This window comes from Microtus pennsylvanicus, chromosome X, assembly GCF_037038515.1.
Source record: "Microtus pennsylvanicus isolate mMicPen1 chromosome X, mMicPen1.hap1, whole genome shotgun sequence".
Classification (NCBI taxonomy): domain Eukaryota; kingdom Metazoa; phylum Chordata; class Mammalia; order Rodentia; family Cricetidae; genus Microtus; species Microtus pennsylvanicus.
In genome coordinates this window covers 122,118,311-122,137,190 of record NC_134601.1, presented here as the reverse complement: position 1 = coordinate 122,137,190, position 18,880 = coordinate 122,118,311, and the positions used below count along the sequence as shown (strand labels likewise).

Sequence of the window (18,880 nt, the reverse complement as noted above, 5' to 3'; positions counted from 1 at the left end):
AAAAAGCAACAAATTATTTGATCCTTCTGACCTCAGTATATTAATTGTAACTTGTTGGCAACATAAAAGCTTTGTTTTTGCATTACTAGGTTAATTATATATAATATTATTTTAAATCGAAATGAGTCTTAATTTTATATTCAGTAATATATCATTTAAACTTACTGGTATACAAATTTGGATACTTAAGCTTTTTTTCTCTCTTTAAGATATTTACTATGCAGGATCTATTACAGCTCATTCGAATCAACCCCTCATCCAGTCTGTACAAATCACTGGTAAGAGTGTTTTATGAGCAACTTTGATTTGCTACTTATAAGTGAGTAATTTAATAAAGGTAAAATATTTTCTTTTAACAGATTTCAGGATTTGATAAAGAAAACCAAAAAGGTAGGAGACTTCATTTTTGTGGAGAATAGCAAGATTTTTATATATGTTTTTTCTTACAAAAATATAAAACTTGTGGTTTAATGAGAATAGGAAAGTTAAGTAGAATCAGAACATTTGATTTTCCTTGCTGACCATGGCTTGCTTTTAAATAAGCAACTGTTCATATGTTATTTTGATAAAGATACCTTATTTCCCCACATTCTATGTTTTTAATAAGTCTTTGATAATCAAGTAAGGACACTGCAGACAGTATTCAAGAGCCCAACTAGCAAATGAAAAATACTCTTTTATTTATTTATTTATTTTTATTGAGAAAAGGAGAAAAAAAAACCAAGTTTCCACCTCCTCCCAGCCTCCCATTTCCCTCCCCCTCCTCCCACCCTTCTCCCCCTCCTCCTACCCTTCTCCCCCTCCCCCCACTCCTTTCCCCCTCCCTCTCCAGTCCAAAGAGCAGTCAGGGTTCCCTGCCCTGTGGTAAGTCCTAGGTCCTCCCCCCTCCGTCCATATCTAGGAAGGTGATCATCCAAACTGGCTAGGCTCCCACAAAGCCAGCACATTACATAGGATCAAAACCCCCTGCCATTGTCCTTGGCGTCTCATCAGCCCTCATTGTTCGCCATGTTCAGAGAGTCCAGTTTTATCCCATGCTTTTTCAGTCACAGTCCAGCTGGCCTTGGTGAGCTCCCAATAGATCAGCTCCACTGTCTCAGTGGGTGGGTGTACCCCTCGTGGTCCCGACTTCTTTGCTCATGTTCTCCCTCCTTCTGCTCCTTATTGGGACCTTGGGAGCTCAGTCCAGTGCTCCAGTGTGGGTCTCTGTCTCTATCTCCATCCATCACCAGATGAAGGTTCTATGGTGATATGCAAGATATTCGTCAGTATTGCTCTAGGATAGGGTCATTTCAGGTTCCCTATCCTCAGCTGCCCAAGGAACTAACTGGGGACCTCGGCTTGGGCACCTGGGAGCCCCTCTAGGGTCAAGTCTCTTGCCAACCCTAAAGTGGGTCCCTTAACTAAGAATTGTGGCTCCGTGCTCCCCTATCCGACCTTCCTTTATCCCGATCCTGTTTCCCCAAGTCCCCACCTCCTTCCCTTCTAACTTTTCTCTCCCCATCTCCCCTTACCCCCATCCCACCCCACCCCCAAGATCCCAATTTTCTCCCCGGCAATTTTGTCTACTTCCCTTAGCTAAGAGGATAACTGTATGTTTTTCCTTGGGTTCACCTTCTTACTTAGCTTCTTTAGGTTCACCTATTGTAGACTCTGTGACCCTCATTTATGGCTAGAAACCAATTATGAGTGAGTACATTCCATGTTCATCTTTTTGGGTCTGGGATACCTCACTCAGGATAGTGTTTTCTATTTCTATCCGTTTGCATGCAAAATTCGAGAAGTCATTGTTTTTTACCGCAGCGTAGTACTCTAATGTGTATATATTCCATACTTTCTTCATCCATTCTTCCATTGAAGGGCATCTAGGTTGTTTCCAGGTTCTGGCTATTACAAATAATACTGCTATGAACATAGTTGAACAAATGCTTTTGTCATATGATAGGGCATCTCTTGGGTATATTCCCAAGAGTGGTATTGCTGGGTCCAGGGGTAGGTTGATCCCGAATTTCCTGAGAAACCGAAACACTGACTTCCACAGTGGTTGCACAAGATTACATTCCCACCAGCAATGGATGAGGGTACCCCTTCCTCCACAGCCTCTCCAGCAAAGGCTATCCTTGCTGTTTTTGACTTTAGCCATTCTGACAGGTGTAAGATGATATCTCAAAGTTGTTTTGATTTGCATTTCCCTGATCGCTAAGGAAGTTGAGCACGACCTTAAGTGTCTTTTGGCCATTTGAACTTCTTCTGTTGAGAATTCTCTGTTCAGTTCAGTGCCCCATTTTTTAATTGGGTTAATTAGCATTTTAAAGTCTAGTTTCTTGAGTTCTCTATATATTTTGGAGATCAGACCTTTGTCTGTTGCGGGGTTGGTGAAGATCTTCTCCCAGTCAGTAGGTTGCCTTTGTGTCTTGGTGACAGTGTCCTTTGCTTTACAGAAGCTTCTCAGTTCTAGTAGGTCCCATTTATTCAATGTTGCCCTTAATGTCTGTGCTTCTGGGGTTATACATAGGAAGCGATCTCCTGTGTCCATCTGTTGTAGGGTATTTCCCACTTTCTCTTCTATCAGGTTCAGTGTGTTCAGGCTGATATTGAGGTCTTAATCCATTTGGACTTGAGTTTTGTGCATGGTGATAGATATGGGTCTATTTTCATTTTTCTACAGGTTGACATCCAGTTGTGTCAGCACCATTTGTTGAAGATGCTTTCTTCCTTCCATTGTATACTTTTAGCTCCTTTATCAAAAATGAGGTGTTCATAGGTTTGTGGGTTAAAATCCGGGTCTTCTATACGATTCCATTGGTCGACTTCTCTGTTTTTATGCCAGTACCACACTGTTTTCATTACTGTAGCTCTGTAATAGAGTTTGAAGTCAGGGATGGTAATGCCTCCAGAAGATCCTTTATTGTATAGGATTGTTTTGGTTATCCTGGGTTTTTTGTTTTTCCATATAAAGTTGATTATTGTCCTCTCCAGATCTGTGAAGAATTTTGATGGGATCTTGATGGGGATTGCATTGAATCTATAAATTGCCTTTGGTAGAATTGCCATTTTTACTATGTTGATCCTCCCAATCCAAGAGCAAGGGATGTCCATCCATTTTTTGGTATCCTCTTCAATTTCTTTCTTCAATGCCTTAAAGTTCTTGTCAAATAGATCTTTCACTTCCTTGGTTAGATTTACCCCAAGATATTTTATGCTGTTTGTGGCTATCGTGAATGGTGAAGCTTCTCTCAATTCCCTCTCTGCTTCCATATCCTTTGTGTATAAGAGGGCGACTGATTTTTTGGAGTTGATCTTGTATCCTGCCACATTACTAAAGCTGTTTATCAGCTGTAAAAGTTCTTTGGTGGGGTTTTGGAGGTCGCTTATGTACACTATCCTATCATCTGCAAATAACGAAATTTTAACTTCTTCCTTTCCAATTTGAATCCCCTTGATCCCCTTATGTTGTCTTATTGCTATTGCTAGAACTTCAAGCACTATATTGAAGAGATATGGCGAGAGTGGACATCCTTGTCGTGTTCCTGATTTTAGTGGGATGGCTTTGAGTTTCTCTCCGTTTAATTTGATGTTAGCTGTCGGCTTTCTGTATATAGCTTTTATTATATTTAGGTATGAACCTTGTATCCCTACTCTCTCCAAGACTTTTAACATAAATGGATGTTGAATTTTGTCAAATGCTTTTTCAGCATCTGATGAAATGATCATATGGTTTTTTTCTTTCAGTTTATTTATATGCTGGATTACATTGATAGATTTTCGTATGTTGAACCAGCCCTGCATCTCAGGAATGAAGCCTACTTGATCATAATGGATAATTTTTCGGATGTGTTCTTGGATTCGGTTTGCCAGTATTTTGTTGAGGATTTTTGCGTCGATATTCATGAGTGAGATTGGCCTGTAATTCTCTTTCCTGTTTGAGTCTTTGTGTGGTTTTGGTATCAGAGTAACTGTAGCTTCATAAAAGGAATTTGGTAAAGACCCTTCTGTTTTTATATTGTGGAATACATTAAGGAGTATAGGTATTAGCTCTTCTTGGAAGTTCTGGTAGAATTCCACATTGAAACCATCTGGTCCTGGGCTTTTTTTGGTAGGGAGGTTTTTGATAACAGCTTCTAATTCTTCGTGACCAACAGGTCTGTTTAGATTGTTCACCTCGTCCTGGTTTAACTTTGGTATATTGTATTTATCTAAAAAAGTGTCCATTTCTTTTACATTTTCCAGTTTTGTGTTATACAGGCTTTTGTAATAAGATCTAATGATTCTCTGAATTTCCTCTGTGTCTGTGGTTATGTCCCCCTTTTCATTTCTGATCTTATTAATTTGCGTATTCTCTCTCTGCCTTTTGATTAGTTTGGATAGGGGTTTATCAATCTTGTTGATTTTCTCCAGGAACCAGCTTTTTGTTTCATTGATTCTTTGGATTGTTTTCTGTGTTTCTATTTTGTTGATTTCAGCCCTCAGTTTGATTATTTCCAGTCTTCTACTCCTCCTAGGTGAGTCTGCTTCTTTTTTTTCTAGAGCTTTCAGGTGGGCTGTTAAGTCTCCAATATGTGCTTTCTCTGTTTTTTTTAAGTGGGCACTTAGTGCGATGAACTTTCCTCTTAGCACTGCTTTCATAGTGTCCCATAAGTTCGAGTATGTTGTTTCTTTATTTTCATTGAATTCAAGGAAGACTTTAATTTCTTTCTTTATTTCTTCCTTAATCCAGGTATGGTTCAGTAGTTGACTGTTCAGTTTCCATGAGTTTGTAGGCTTTCTGGGGGTAGCATTGTTGTTGAAATCTAAATTTAATCCATGGTGATCAGATAAGACACAGGTGGTTATTGATATTTTTTTGTAACTGTGTAAGTTAGCTTTGCTACCGAGTATGTGGTCAATTTTCGAGAAGGTTCCATGAGCTGCAGAGAAGAAGGTATATTCTCTCCTATTTGGGTAGAATAATCTATAGATGTCTGTTAAGTCCATTTGCTTCATTACCTCCATTAATTCTCTAATTTCTCTGTTAGGTTTCTGTTTGATTGACCTGTCCATTGGTGAGAGAGGAGTGTTGAAGTCTCCTACTATTAGTGTGTGTGGTTTGATGGCTGCCTTGAGTTTTAGTAATGTTTCTTTTAAGTACGTGGGCGCTTTTATATTAGGGGCGTAGATATTCAGGATTGAGACTTCATCCTGATGAATTGTTCCTGTTATGAGTATAAAATGTCCCTCTCCATCTCTTCTGATTGATTTAAGTTTGAAGTCAACTTTGTTAGAAATTAGTATGGCCACACCTGCTTGTTTCTTAGGTCCATTTGCTTGATAAGCCTTTTCCCAGCCCTTTACTCTGAGTAGGTGCCTGTCTTTGTGGTTGAGGTGTGTTTCTTGTAAACAGCAGAATGTTGGATCCTGTTTTCTTATCCAGTCTCAGCCTGTGCCTTTTTATAGGTGAGTTGAGCCCATTAACATTAAGTGATATTAATGACCAGTGGTTGTTAACTCCGGTCACTTTTTTAGTAGTAGGGTTTGTGTGTTTCCCTTCTTTGAGTTGCGCTGGTGAAGGGTCTCTAGATGTCTGAGTTATTGTGGTCATTGTTGGACTCCTTGGTTAGTGATTTTCCTTCTATTATTTTTTGTAAGGCTGGATTTGTGGCTACATATTGTTTAAATTTGTTTTTATCCTGGAAAATTTTGTTTTCTCCATTTATAGTGAACGAAAGCTTGGCTGGATATAGTAGTCTGGGCTTGCATCCATGGTCTCTTAGTTTTTGCAGTACATCTATCCAGGACCTTCTGGCTTTCATGGTTTCCATAGAGAAGTCAGGTGTAAGTCTCATAGGTTTACCTTTATAAGTAACTTGCCTTTTTCCTTTGCGGCTCTTAATATTCTTTCTTTATTCTGTATATTTTGTGTTTTGATTATTATATGGTGAGGGGATGTTTTTTTTTTGATCCAGCCTGTTTGGTGTTCTGTATGCTTCTTGAACCTTCATAGGTATATCTTTCTTCAGGTTGGGAAAGTTTTCTTCTATAATTTTATTAAGTATATTTTCTGGACCGTTGAGCTGCACTTCTTCTCCTTCTTCTACTCCAATTATTCTTAGGTTTGGTCTTTTTATTGTGTCCCATATTTCCTGAATGTTTTGTGATGAGAGTTTGTTGGACTTGCTGTTTTCTTTGATCAGTGCGTTTATTTTCTCTATGTTATCCTCAGAATCTGAGATTCTTTCTTCTATCTCTTGTATTCTGCTGGTTATGCTTGTTTCTGTAGTCTCTATTCGTTTACCTAGATGTTCCATGTCCAGCCGGCCCTCTGTTTGTGTTTTCTTCTTTGCCTCCATTTCAGTTTTCAAGTCATGAACTGTTTCCATTATCTGCTTGATTGTTTTTCCTTTGTTTCCTAGGGTATCATTCACTGATTTACTCAATTCCTCGAACTTTCTGTTATACTTCTCATCCATTTCTATAAGGGCGTTTTTTATATGCTGTTTAAGGGCCTCTATCACTTTTATTAAGTCAGATTTTTCTACCTCTTCTTGATTAAGGTGTTCATGTCCTTCTGTTGTGAGGTCGCTGGGTTCTGGTGGTTTCATGTTGTTTTTCAGATTGTTGGGTGAATTCTTGCCTTGGTGCCTGCCCATCTTTTCCTCTGAATGCTCCCCTATGGATCTTCCTTTACAGGATCAGGTCTTCTTGCCCACTGATGTACCTTCCCAGTAATGTCACTCCCCAGTAATGTTTCTCCTGGTGTCCAGAACGGATCTCTGTGCTGCTTGGGTGGCTCGCAAACAAAGTGCCCACCTTGCTTGCTGCAGGCAGGCTATGGAGACAAAGGAGCTACCGCCCTCTCCTTTGCCCTCCGCTTCGGGTTCGGTCCCAGTGCCTGAGCAGGCTGAGCTAGGAGGTGCTATGCCGCCAAAGAAGGGAGGGAGGGAGGGAGACAGGGGGTGGGGGGATCTGGATGTAAGCTGGATGGGATAGGAAGAGAGAGGAGGTATCGGGCAGTATAGCCCTTGTAGGATGACCAGGAAGTGTAGGAGGGATGAGGAATGTCTGAGTTCCCTGTTTCCGGCTGCCGCAGCACTCACTCACCACAATGATGTATCTCCCGGTGCCCAGATCGAAACTCTGTGCTGCTTGTGTAGCTCGCAAACAAAGGGCCCACCCTGCTTGCTGCAGGCAGGCTATGGAGACAAAGGAGCTACCGCCCTCCCTTTTGCCCTCCCGATTTGGGTTCGGTCCCAGTGCCCTAGCAGGCTGAGCAGGGAGGTGCTATGCCGCCAAAGAAGGGAGGGAGGGAGGGAGACGGGGTGGGGTGATCTGGATGTAAGCTGGATGGGATAGGAAGAGAGAGGAGGTATCGGGCAGTATAGCCCCTGTAGGATGACCAGGAAGTGGGAAAATACTCTTTACAGAACACTTAATGTTTAGAACATTTGCTTAATAGCTCCCCGCCCCATAAAAAAGCTAGTAACATTAGCTATTTTTGTATATTAGATATCCCCCTCAAATGTAATTTATGAAGTGTTAAATGTATCAGTTTCTTTAAAATATTAATGCTTTTTTATAAGTTAAGTTTTCATACATTCTTGATGAATTACCTCAACCCTGGCTTTAATAATTACTAAGGTTGCCAAACCATACTTTAGACTTGGTATTAGGCTTTGTGTCTTGAACATAAACTGGCAACTTAGCTGCTACTGGTAGTTAATCTCTTGGTCTTTTTTTAAGTAGCCTGTGACATGTCACAGTGGTCCTTTTGTGTTTAGATTTTTGATTTGTCATCTCTGCTAGAAAATTCATAAGCTTGGAACTTAATGAGCAAACATTTGCATGTCTACTTTCAGCTAGCCATTACTTTTTGACTTATTGCCAGAGCTCTTGGAAGTGATGTTTGCAGTAAGTTAATTGGCTTACAAGATGTTCTAGGCTTCCTACAACATAGATCATCCCAGTTGAATTTTATTATGGCAGCTGACCCCACATTCCAGAGTGAAACAGCTCGCAAAGTGTAAAGCTAGATCAGTTTGTATAACAAAATAAAGTGTATTTAGACATACAAGTGAATTATTATACAAAATAAAAATGACTCTCTTTTATCCCATACTGCTAAGTATATGAATAGATAGACCCTACATTCTGAACTTCAAGGCCATGTGCTATTTAGTGTAACTCTAGTTTTGATGGAGATGCCTATTTCTACTGTCTCATGTGTTGGTCACTAAGTTCATTTGGTACCTGAAATGGGGCTACTGTGACTGAAGAGTGAACTTGGCTTTAGTTGAATTTAAATTCAGCTGCCCACATGGCTGCCATATTAGAAAGCACTGTCCTACACTATGCCACTAATAGTTGTTGCCAAAATATTGAGAAGGAAATTTAGAACTTGAAGCAATATTTAGAAATAATCGACTTTACTATAGATATTTGTAATAGCCTTAAAAGATTGTTGCCCATGAGTCTATAATGTACTTAAATGCTTCTGGTTAAAAAAACTTCTGACTAGTAGCTATTTAATGTGGTAACATTTCTGGAAGTCAGAGAAACTGAGTAGCATTTGTGTTAAGCATCCAAGTACCAAAACTTGGATAGCGCTCTTTGCTAACCATTTTGTTAATTTTGGCAAAAATCAGTACAAGGAGAGCTACAACTCAAATTTAGGATATTAGGTGATCTCTGGATAGATGTAGACTGTGGCCAAACAGTGTTACTGTAATGTTCTCACTTAGGCTTATGGAGGGCTGAGCTTCCTAATTGTAAATTAGTGGAGCCTAGAAGGTGAAGGAATTGGACTGTAATGTAGGTGATAGTTACTTATATGGAAGGACTTAATAATAATTGTGAAATTGCAGTTAAGTCTATAGGTAGTAGATAGTAAGAGCCAACTTTCTCACTGTTAGAATGGGAAATTTGGGCCAGCAAGATGGGTCAGCACATAAAGGAGCCTGTTGCCAAGCCTGACTATATGAGTTCCATCCCCAGGATCCACATGGTGGAAAGAAGGAACTGACTCTATGACTGAGAATTTAGATAATTTGTGTATAATTTTTAGATAGGGGAGTGATGTGTTTATAAGGGGGAGTTGTGAGGTTTCCGTATGATTCTGCTTATGTAAAAGAAGTTACAGTTGTGGGAATAGAATTTTAACATCTTTAGTAGAGAGGGATAAAAGATTGTAACTTGGGTGATGGAGCAGAAGTCCTTTCAACTGTTTAGACCATTTTTTTTTTGAGACAGTTTCTTTGTGTAGCCTTGGGTATCCTAGAACTAACTCTGTAGACCAGGCTGGCCTTGAACTCATGGAGATCTGCCTAGCTTTGCCTCCCAAGTGCTAGAACTAAAGGAAGGCATGTGCCACCACTGCCTAGCTGTTTAGATCATTTTTATGAGACCAACGCGGTGCCTACTGCGCTAAGGCAGCACCTTGTTTAGGCCAGTTTTTAAAAACATATTTAATTCCCTATTGATGGAGACTCAGTCATTATTTTTTGCTATGAGAAGCAATAAGTGTGCATCATGCACATTTTGTTACTTTATCAAAAGTTAGTACAGCAGTGTAAACTCAAAATAACTAGGTTAAAATAATGAACATTTGAAATATATAGGGACACTGACAAATTGCTTTCCCCATGTCAACACTTGACACCAGTGATTTAATCTTCACAGTGTTATGTAGAAAATGTCTTTTATGTTATTAATTTATATTTATTTATGAGTTTCTGTGCATTTGTTTAATATTTAAAAGGTGATTATGTTTATTTTCCATGTAAATTTTCTTCCTGTGAATTTTGTCCAGGCCTTTTCCTATTTTTTGTTTTGATGATTGCTAAGAGTTCTTTGGCATTATGATGAGCCTCTCAGTATTGCAGAATCTTTTCCAGTATATCATTTGTCTTTTGACTTTATTTTATGACATATATAAATTTATAATTTTTGTGGTTATAGCAATTTCTATATTCATTTTAAGGTTTATATCATGCTTGGAAGGACCTTTCCTTGGTAATCAAATGCTGTTATAAACCAAGACTTATAAACAGCAATAAAGCAATGGTTGAATGATATTCTGAAACAAAACTATGTGTTATGCTTTTATAGGTTTTCTTATGAGTTTCTTAAAGGAATTGGCAGAATATCATCAAACTAAAGAGAGCTGTGACGTGGAAACGCAAACAAGTGACACATTTCCTAGCAAAGTGTCTCTAGGTAATTATAGCCTTCTTACTTCAATTTTACTGGGTATCTTGTTATTATTTTGTTTTTGCCTGATTATTTTTTCAAACAGGGTCTCAACTTATAGCCCTGGCTAGACTTGAACTCACTGTGTAGACAGAGCTGGCCTCAAACTTTTGATTGTACTGCCTCTGCCTCCTCGGAATACTGATATTTTCAGATGTTTACCACCTCCCTTGATCTGTTTTATTTTTGGGAGAAGAAAATTGCTGTATTTATCATAGTATGTGATTTTTCCCTGATCTGGAAAAATGCTACCTGTATGTAGGTGACAAGGAGATTCATTTTTGTCTGAAATTATGTTGCTGGATGTACCAGAAATTGCTTTCCACTCTCATAATCTATCCTGAATGGCAGGGCTACACTGATCATTCATATAGGGATCCCAAGACCAGGTTCTTCCTTACATGTGGAATTTAATCTGTCTTAACTAGGAAACTCATCTCATGTCTTCTCTGACTTTATTTTATAGCCATTAAATTAGTATGTGTCTTAGCCAGTGTTCTAGTGTTGTGAAGAATTTCTTTTTTTTGGAGTTGGCTTACAGGTTTAGTCTATTATCATCATGGCAGGGAACATGGTGGCACATAGGCAGACATGGTGTTGGAGAAGTAGCCGAGAGTTCTATATCCAGATCCACAAGCAGCAGGAAGAGAGAGACACTGGGCCTATCTTGGGCTTTTGGAACCTCAAAGACCCCCCTGAATGGCATACTTATTCCAGCAAGGCCACAGTTACACCAACAAGGCCACATCTCTTTATCCTTTCAAATAATGCCCCTTCCTGGTGACTAAGCATTCAAATATATTAGCCTGGGGGGTGGTGTTCTTATTCAAACCACCATAGTATGTTACAAACTGTTTGCTTTGCAAAGAGAGAAGTCCTTGTCTCATCATTTCACTTAATAGTTGAAACTGAGGTCCTCAGAGGGGAGAGCAATTTGGAAACTCCCATTTGGGTAGAGTCCAAGGTCTTTGGTCCAAGGCCTAGAGATTTTGTACTCTGTGCCTTTCTATAATATCCTTCTACCTGTGCTAGCTAGTTTTTATTATCAACTCTACTTGAGACAACCTAGCCTTAAATAAAGGGTCCTCAATTAAACAATTGCCTCCATCAGATTGGACTATGGGTACATCTGTGGAGAATTGTTTTGATTGATGTTGGAGGGACCAGCCCACTGTGGGCAACACCGTCACCTAGGAAGGGGCCCTGAGCTGTATATAAAAGTTGGCATTATGAGCCAGGAAAGAAGGCAATAAGCATTCCTCTGTGTTTCTGCTTGAGTTCCTGCTGACTTCCCTCAGTAATGGACTGTGACCTGGAATAAAAGCTGAAAATAAGCCTTTTCTTCTCTAGGTTGCTTTTGGTCATGGTGCTTGTCACAGCAATAGAAAGCAAACTAGACACTACCTTTTTGTTTTGTGTCAAAAGAGCTGGAAAGCAGTTATTTATAGTGATGTGCTTACGTACCTTTTTGGTTCGTCCTCACTTAATAGTGCCTTTAACTTGTAGGAAGACAAGGAATTCATCATTTACAAAGATATATTCTACAACTAGGCCCTTAAGTATAGTTTAAATACCATTAGCAACACATTATGTATTAATTGCAAAGGAGCACATAGATAAATTTTAAATTTTTCTAGTGGGTACATTTTAAAAAAATGAAAAGTAACAGGTGAAATTCATTTTAATTATTTAACCCAAAACATTCAAGATATTTAGCAAGTACTCAGTAAAAATATTAATAGATATTTTATGTACATTTTTGTAGTAATTCTTGGATATCTAGTGTTTTATATTCACTAGAGCACAGCTCAGATTGGGCTCATTTCAAATACTCAGTGACTACATGTGGCTGGAAAGTCCTGTATCAGACTATGTGGTTATGGCTCATTGGAAAATAAGTGAAGTGGCCGGAAAACATGCTCACAATTATGCCTGCTGCAAACGCTTGATGTTTTAATCTACTCCTGCTATCTCTTTCTTCCCATATGTGCTGTTGTGCATGCGATTGTACTCTACATTCAGGTTTATCCTCTGATTCATGGTTGATTTGGCTATCTGGTTGGTTTAAGGACCAAGAGCCTCCTGGAAAGAGATCTGGCATGAGGCCTTGAGTTGGGCTTGGTTGTATAGTAGTTGCTTGACCCTCTGGAAGTTACTCAAACTCTTTGTTCCTTACCTGTAAAATGCAAGAGTTAAAGTACATAGTTTTTATACTTTTAAAATCCTTGTTTTGATCATGTGTCAACTTTAATCCAAGTCCAAAGGTTTCTGCACTTAGAAACTGAGAAGAGGTTGATTTATACTTGTCATTTTATTATTGACATTTCAAACATTCAGAACAGTTGAAACAATGTTAGAGAGACTATTTGCTTGCATAGATGCTGCTGTGACATTTGTAATTATACTTGTTTATCACTTATCTGTCCACTTATCCATCTTGGTTCTTGAATATATTTCAAAGTAGGTAGCAGGCATCTCTACACTTCTCTTTTAGTATAGTCTGCTTTGGGCCTCTTGCATACTTGACTGAGTTGATTTTATATTTCCTAATTGGCTGTGCTATTTTTTTAATAGCTGAGAAGTTTCAGCTTATCGATGAACAATTTGCAGATGCTTTTCCTCACCGTCCCAAGGTAGAATCTTTAGAGACAAAGTTAAATGAATATAAGAGAGAAATACAACACCAGCTTCAGGTAGAAATGTGTCAAAAGGTAAGCTGTACTTCTTGCTGCTATTAATGAGAGCTACTTTCACTTATCTTCTACGGTCTTAATCTTAGGCAAGTGGGGAAATATCTGAAAGTTTTTATTAAAGAGTAGAGTACTATACTGTTAATGTACATTTCTCTCCATTGATGTCATTTGTTCACATGTTTGCCCAAATCCTATAGGACAGTAAATGAGATAAAACTAAAAATGGATTAAAGATGTATTTGGACAGAACATTATTAGTAACCTAATGAAGAGTGAATTTGTACTATTTTTTAGTAACTTTTTCCCGTTTATGTGCTCCATTCATAGTTGAAGTATTTTAGAGAAGCTGAAATAACAAAAGTTAAGATGGAAGAGAAAAGAAAGTTTGAAAAAGAAATGGCTGAGTTCCGGAATGAATTTGAAAGAATTTGTCAAGCTAAAAATGAAGCCCTCATTTCTCAGGAAAAAAACACCCTGGAAAGAATTAAAAAGCACCGAGAGGTAATATCTGGAAATATTTACTGGGTGGCTCTGTCTTGCTGTTAATGGCTTCGTTTACAATCCAGAAAGGACAGCTGATAGAACAAGGCTCTAGAGAAGCAGTTGGAACTGTAGTAGTTGAGAGTGCAGAGAGACAGTTGAGTTCAGACAAGCCCACATAGTCTTTGCTCTGCAGGGCAGAAAAGAAAGAACTGGAGTGAATGTCCATCCTGGGATTAGGAGACACTCGGCAAACAGCATCTATCTTGTTAGGCAAATTAGAGAGAGAGGGCTTCAGGGAGAGGCTTGGAAGTAAATAGTTACTATTGGACAAGGGGAAGCAGCTCTTTAAAGCAGAGAGGATATTACCATTACAACACCCAACTGAGGCATCTACTTGAAAGTGGAAGAGCAAGCCATGTTCTTGGACAAGAGGTTTCTGTTCTGACTCTGGGGAGGATTGATCATTTCTGAGTACCTGTTCCTCCCTTTTCTTGAGGGTGGGAAGGTAGGAGCAGTTGAGGAATGCTGTTTTGACAAGCTTCATTTGATTTGAGAAAGGCAGCGTCAAGAATTAAAGACCTTGGGACTCTGCTAGGGGATGAAGAGGGAAAAGACAGAACCAGGAAAGAAAGGGAGGGGCCCCTATTCTGGGGAAAATGAGGATATATGGCAGTCTCAGAGTGATCTAGGAGTAGGGTCTGAGAGGCTGTTCAGAGTAGCCCAGTCACATTGCAGGCAGAGATTTCCTTCAGGAAAACCTGTTTGCTAAGAGCGTGTCTTCAGCCAAACGGGACTTGGAGTACTCTTTTCAGTGTGCATCCAGAACAGTTGTCAGGAAATGTTCAAAATAGAAATGCTTCCCCCTAGAGTTCATCATTGCTCGGAATTTTCAATATGACCTGTTATCTGGTACTAAATAGGACCCCTCTACTATGTGTCTAGCATATCTGAGAAATGGACTAATTTCATCTACAAGAATAAGCATAGATGTTTAAGATACTGGGTTATGTTTAGATTAACAACTTTATCTTCAACATAGGTGACTGACTAGATCCCTGTTTAGTTAATATTACATGAAAGTGTTGAAGATACCATGCCTTTGGTATGCTTGTCCACATCTCTCCCTGTTAAGGCTGTACTATTCTTCATGTCACCTCAGTGACTTCTTCCCCAGCTCACTGAGTAACTCATACAGGTGTTTTTCCTGCGTGTGGTCTTTATATATTTCATATGTGAGATCATTACATCCTCATGTGATTGTTTTTCCCTCAACCAAATTATGAGATCCTTAAAGACGAGGAACTTTTCTGCTCCTGGTGTTGTTTTGTTCAGTGGTGGGATGGCCCAGCCCATTCACTTGGTAGTTCACTGGATGGTCACTGGATGACCCATAAACTGAAACATTTAGGCACCATCCTCAATCACCATGGAGATTCTATTTTGGAATTCATTGCTGACTGCACATGTTTAATGTTTTTCCTGCTGATTCAGAACTTATCAAATTTTTGAGTAAGGGAATATGAGGGTTGTTAAAGAACTAGACTAGGGATGTTAGGAATATAGCACAGTGTAGTTTATCATTCATTGAGGGACTAATTTTGTTTACAAAAAAGTACATTTTTATGCAAACTATAATATAGACTTAAAAAGTAAATCTTGATGAAATCTCTTCAAGGAGAAATTGTTACCCTAAATATCTGTAACTTTCAGTGTGTTCTCGAATTTAGGAAGTAACGTCCGAGTTCTAGTGTTTTTATTTTATTTTGCTTGCTTGTTAATAATAAATGCTTTCCTATGCAGATTGAAACGAAAGAAATTTATGCTCAAAGACAACTTCTACTAAATGACATAGATTTGCTTAGAGGTAGAGAAGCAGAGCTGAAGGAAAGAATTGAAGCTTTTGAATTGTAAGTAATACATGTTCTTTTTGGATGTGCAAAAGTTGTACTAAGTATTATGTTTAAATTTTCTAGCCTTTTCCAAAAGATTTTGTGTGTAATATCTGCAAGGGTATATGCAAGTGTACTCACCCATATGTGCCTATGTAGGTCAGAGGTCAATGTCAGACATCTTTATCACTCACCACCTTATTTTTTACAGGGTCTTTCATTGATTGGCTTGAAGCTCATTGATTTTCTAGACTTACTGAACAACAAGCTCTGTGCATCCATGCCTTTCTTTCATCACCCCTACTATTTCTGGCTTTTTATATGGATATTGGGGATCTGAACTCAGGTCCTTATGCTTGTACAGCAAGCACTTTCTTTACTGAGCCATCTCCACAGCCAAATAGAAACCTAGTGTGGTAGTGTATGTCTGTAATCACAGCACTTAAGAAGGGTGAGTCAGGGTTATTTCCAGGGGTTTAAGACCAGCTCAAGCTCCATGGTCAGTTCTAGGTCAGCCTGGATTCTTGAATCAGATGTTCAGGCCTGCTACATTTACATGCTCTGTACTCAAAGAAAGGAAATACAATAGTCTGACTTGGGTAGAGCTATTTCTCATTGTGTTGATACCCCACCTAATAACAAAACAAAACAAAGCAAAATTGCCAGGGAGAGTCCTGGCTGTGAAGGTGATATCAACTGCTTTAAAAGGTACAGCTTGTAGGGAGGCGAGCTTGGAGTTCTGTGTAAACTATTAGATAACAAGTTGGGCACCGTGATGAAATATTTCTATCAGACTGCCTTGAGGCTAGACAACTTGGAGGTATTCCTAATGCTTCAGCATATACTTTGCTTTGCAGCTGCCTTCAGTTATCATACCTGATAGTTTCTTATATGTAGCTGAACTTCAGGCATCCTGGCCTGCTCCATTTACCCACTTTGTACTCCAATAAGGAAATGTGGTTTAACTTGGCTTGTCATGGAACCATTTCTTGTGATGGGGGCAGGGGTGCTACTTAACATGTTCTAAGTGTTCAGGATGCTTCATCCTTCAGTTTTACCTGGGACTGCTAGCAAGCCCACCACCTGTAGTGTGTGCATATAACCTTTTTTCCCCATTAGAATCAACTGTTAGCACTCAATAGGTACTCTAGGAGTCTAGTGCATTAAAGAACTTGTCACTGTCTCAGTTCATTTGATTTCTTCTTTACCTAACTTTTTTACCTCCACTCCTGCTCTGCCCTCCTAAGCTTTCGGCTAAATTAAGTGTACTTGCTGGTGCATGCCTTTCCAGGTTAGCCAGCAGAGGGTGCTGGTGCTGATACATAGAGTTTATACCCAGTTCTTAGACCAGTGAGCTTTGGGTGGTGCTTTTCAGAATGGCTTGTTCTCTGCAGCACTCTGGAAAGTGGAGAACTGCCAGTACTGCTCATCTAACCTCACTAGGAGGAACTTGTTGAGTCAACGTATAGCAAGGCTATGGTCCTTCTTCCCTCCCTCCCTCCTTAAATCCCTTCTTCCATCCCCTCTCTTCATATTTAATCAATGGATTATTAAATGTTGAAAGCTTATCTTCTACCTTGAGTATCTATGGGCTAGTGAAATAGATACAACAGTTGTAATAAGTATTATAAAAAGTTATGTATATAAGATAACTTTTGTTTGTGCTTTTATAACATCCTTCTTCACCTCTGAATGGATTATGACCACTTACCATCTATAACTAGGCTTTAGTTTGAGATATAGTCTCACTTTTTTAAAACCTGGCCAACCTGAAACTCACTATGTAGACCAGGCTGGCCTTGAACTTGAAATGATCCTTCTGCTTCTGCTGTCTAGTGCTGAGATTATAGGCATGGGGCACTGTGGTCATGATGTAATCAGTTTGCTTGTTTTTTGTGTGTGTATTTAATTTTAAAATGAATCTGTTTATTGGTGTGTGACCGGGTGAATGTGCAGCACAGCAGTGCACACATAGAGGTTAGAGGACGACTTATGATGAGTCAGTTCTTTCCTTCTACCATGAAGATGTGGATCCTGGGTATTGGCTTCTTTAAGCCAGAGACCCCTATCCTGCTCCCTCCCTAGTTCTGATATATTGTAAACTAGGTCAGTTTGTAAAATATAGGAAGACTTCTGTCTTTTTCACTTCCTATTAGTACAGTTACATATATTTTAGTCTGTTGTCATGCAGATATTTTTCTTCAAATTTATTACATCAGATATTGTACTTTGTTTGTTTTATATGTTTTTTATTCATCTCAGGACCCAGAAGCTCCAAGAAGAAAAATATAAAAGTGAGGCTGAGGCACTTCAGAGACGGGAACAGAATCTGAAGAACATTGAGGAGACCTATGATCAGAAGCTCAAAACTGAACTTTTAAAGTAATTGTTTGGCATTTTTAAAGAAGTAATATGTTTAAATTAAGTTGGTAAAAATGTGAACAAAAGATGATGTATATACGGCTAATATTTACATGTCAAAGTTTAGTGTTTGAGCAAATCTATTTTCTATGACAAATCAAACCTTTTTCATGCATACTTGAGTTAAGATGGTTTTTAAAGCATCCAGTGTAGAGAATTACATCAAATGCTTTTATTCATAGCTTCTCTGGCTGTGAAGGCTTGTGATTTACTTTAACCTTACATGTGTAAATATGTATTATATTGTATACTTTTTCCCTTTAACTTTAGGGCACCATATGACTTGCTTAGCTTGTGTAGCTGATTAGCTGTAAAATTGGAATTCTAATCACTTTAGTCATCTTTCTCATGTTGCCACTGAGACGTTCATATTAATAACAGTTTATAAATTACTAAGGTAGAATTGGATCGTGAACATGTATATGCTTTGTATTCCCTCAAGACACTGTAAATCCAGGATCAAAAGGAACTAAAGTGAACTATATGAAGCAAAAGATGATACAGGGGAGGGAAAATATGACAGCTATGGTTACTTTGGTCTACCCTCCTTCCCTCCTGCTTTTTGCTATGTAGTCCAGGTTGACTCGAAATTCTTTACTCTCCTGACTCCAGGCTCCCAAGTTCAGTGATAGCAGATGTGTGCCATTATGCCCAGGTACCTTAGCTTTTCTCTAGTCCTAATTTTACATACCGGTGAATAGAATCCTAGAGCAAAGACAATTGTATGGCAGCTTTTCTCAGTGGCAGTTGTACATGCTCCGCCTGATAACCTTTAATATTTGTCTTTGGTTTTAGCAAATGTAGGGGTGGAGGATGTTCATCACAGGAGGGTTTGTCTTTCTTTTCATCCATCTCTGACTAGGGACAACTGAAGAAAATAAGTAAAATTTCATGGAAACATCCCTTTTGCTATTGCTGATGTGGATAAAATACCAGTAGTATCTCAGTTGCACATAAACTCTAAGAGCACAAGTTCTTATCCTGGTTGGGGTTGGGGAGCTTGTGCAGGCAGATTACAAGTGACTGACTGCCTTGCTATCTCTGGGGATGTAAAATCTGTTGTGTGCTAGTTAAGCTTTGCTTTGTTTCCTTTAATGCTCTCTGTAACAATTGAGACCAGTTGAGACCAATTGAGACCAGTTGAGACCAGTTGAAATGGAGTTGTTTTCAGTA

The 18,880-nt window shown here is 38.9% G+C and overlaps 1 protein-coding gene across 6 annotated transcripts in view; it reads left to right on the top strand.

The window, feature by feature from the left end:
* The window catches only part of Ofd1 (OFD1 centriole and centriolar satellite protein), a 44,325-nt gene that overhangs the window by 6,899 nt on the left and 18,546 nt on the right, over positions 1-18,880 (top strand). For all 6 annotated transcript variants that reach the window (XM_075958249.1, XM_075958246.1, XM_075958250.1 and 3 more), the window contains 7 exons: positions 210-278; positions 360-390; positions 10,081-10,188; positions 12,796-12,932; positions 13,242-13,415; positions 15,198-15,304; positions 17,549-17,668. In XM_075958249.1, the coding sequence (XP_075814364.1) occupies positions 210-278; positions 360-390; positions 10,081-10,188; positions 12,796-12,932; positions 13,242-13,415; positions 15,198-15,304; positions 17,549-17,668 (746 nt within the window). The remainder of the gene's footprint in view (positions 1-209; positions 279-359; positions 391-10,080; positions 10,189-12,795; positions 12,933-13,241; positions 13,416-15,197; positions 15,305-17,548; positions 17,669-18,880) is intronic.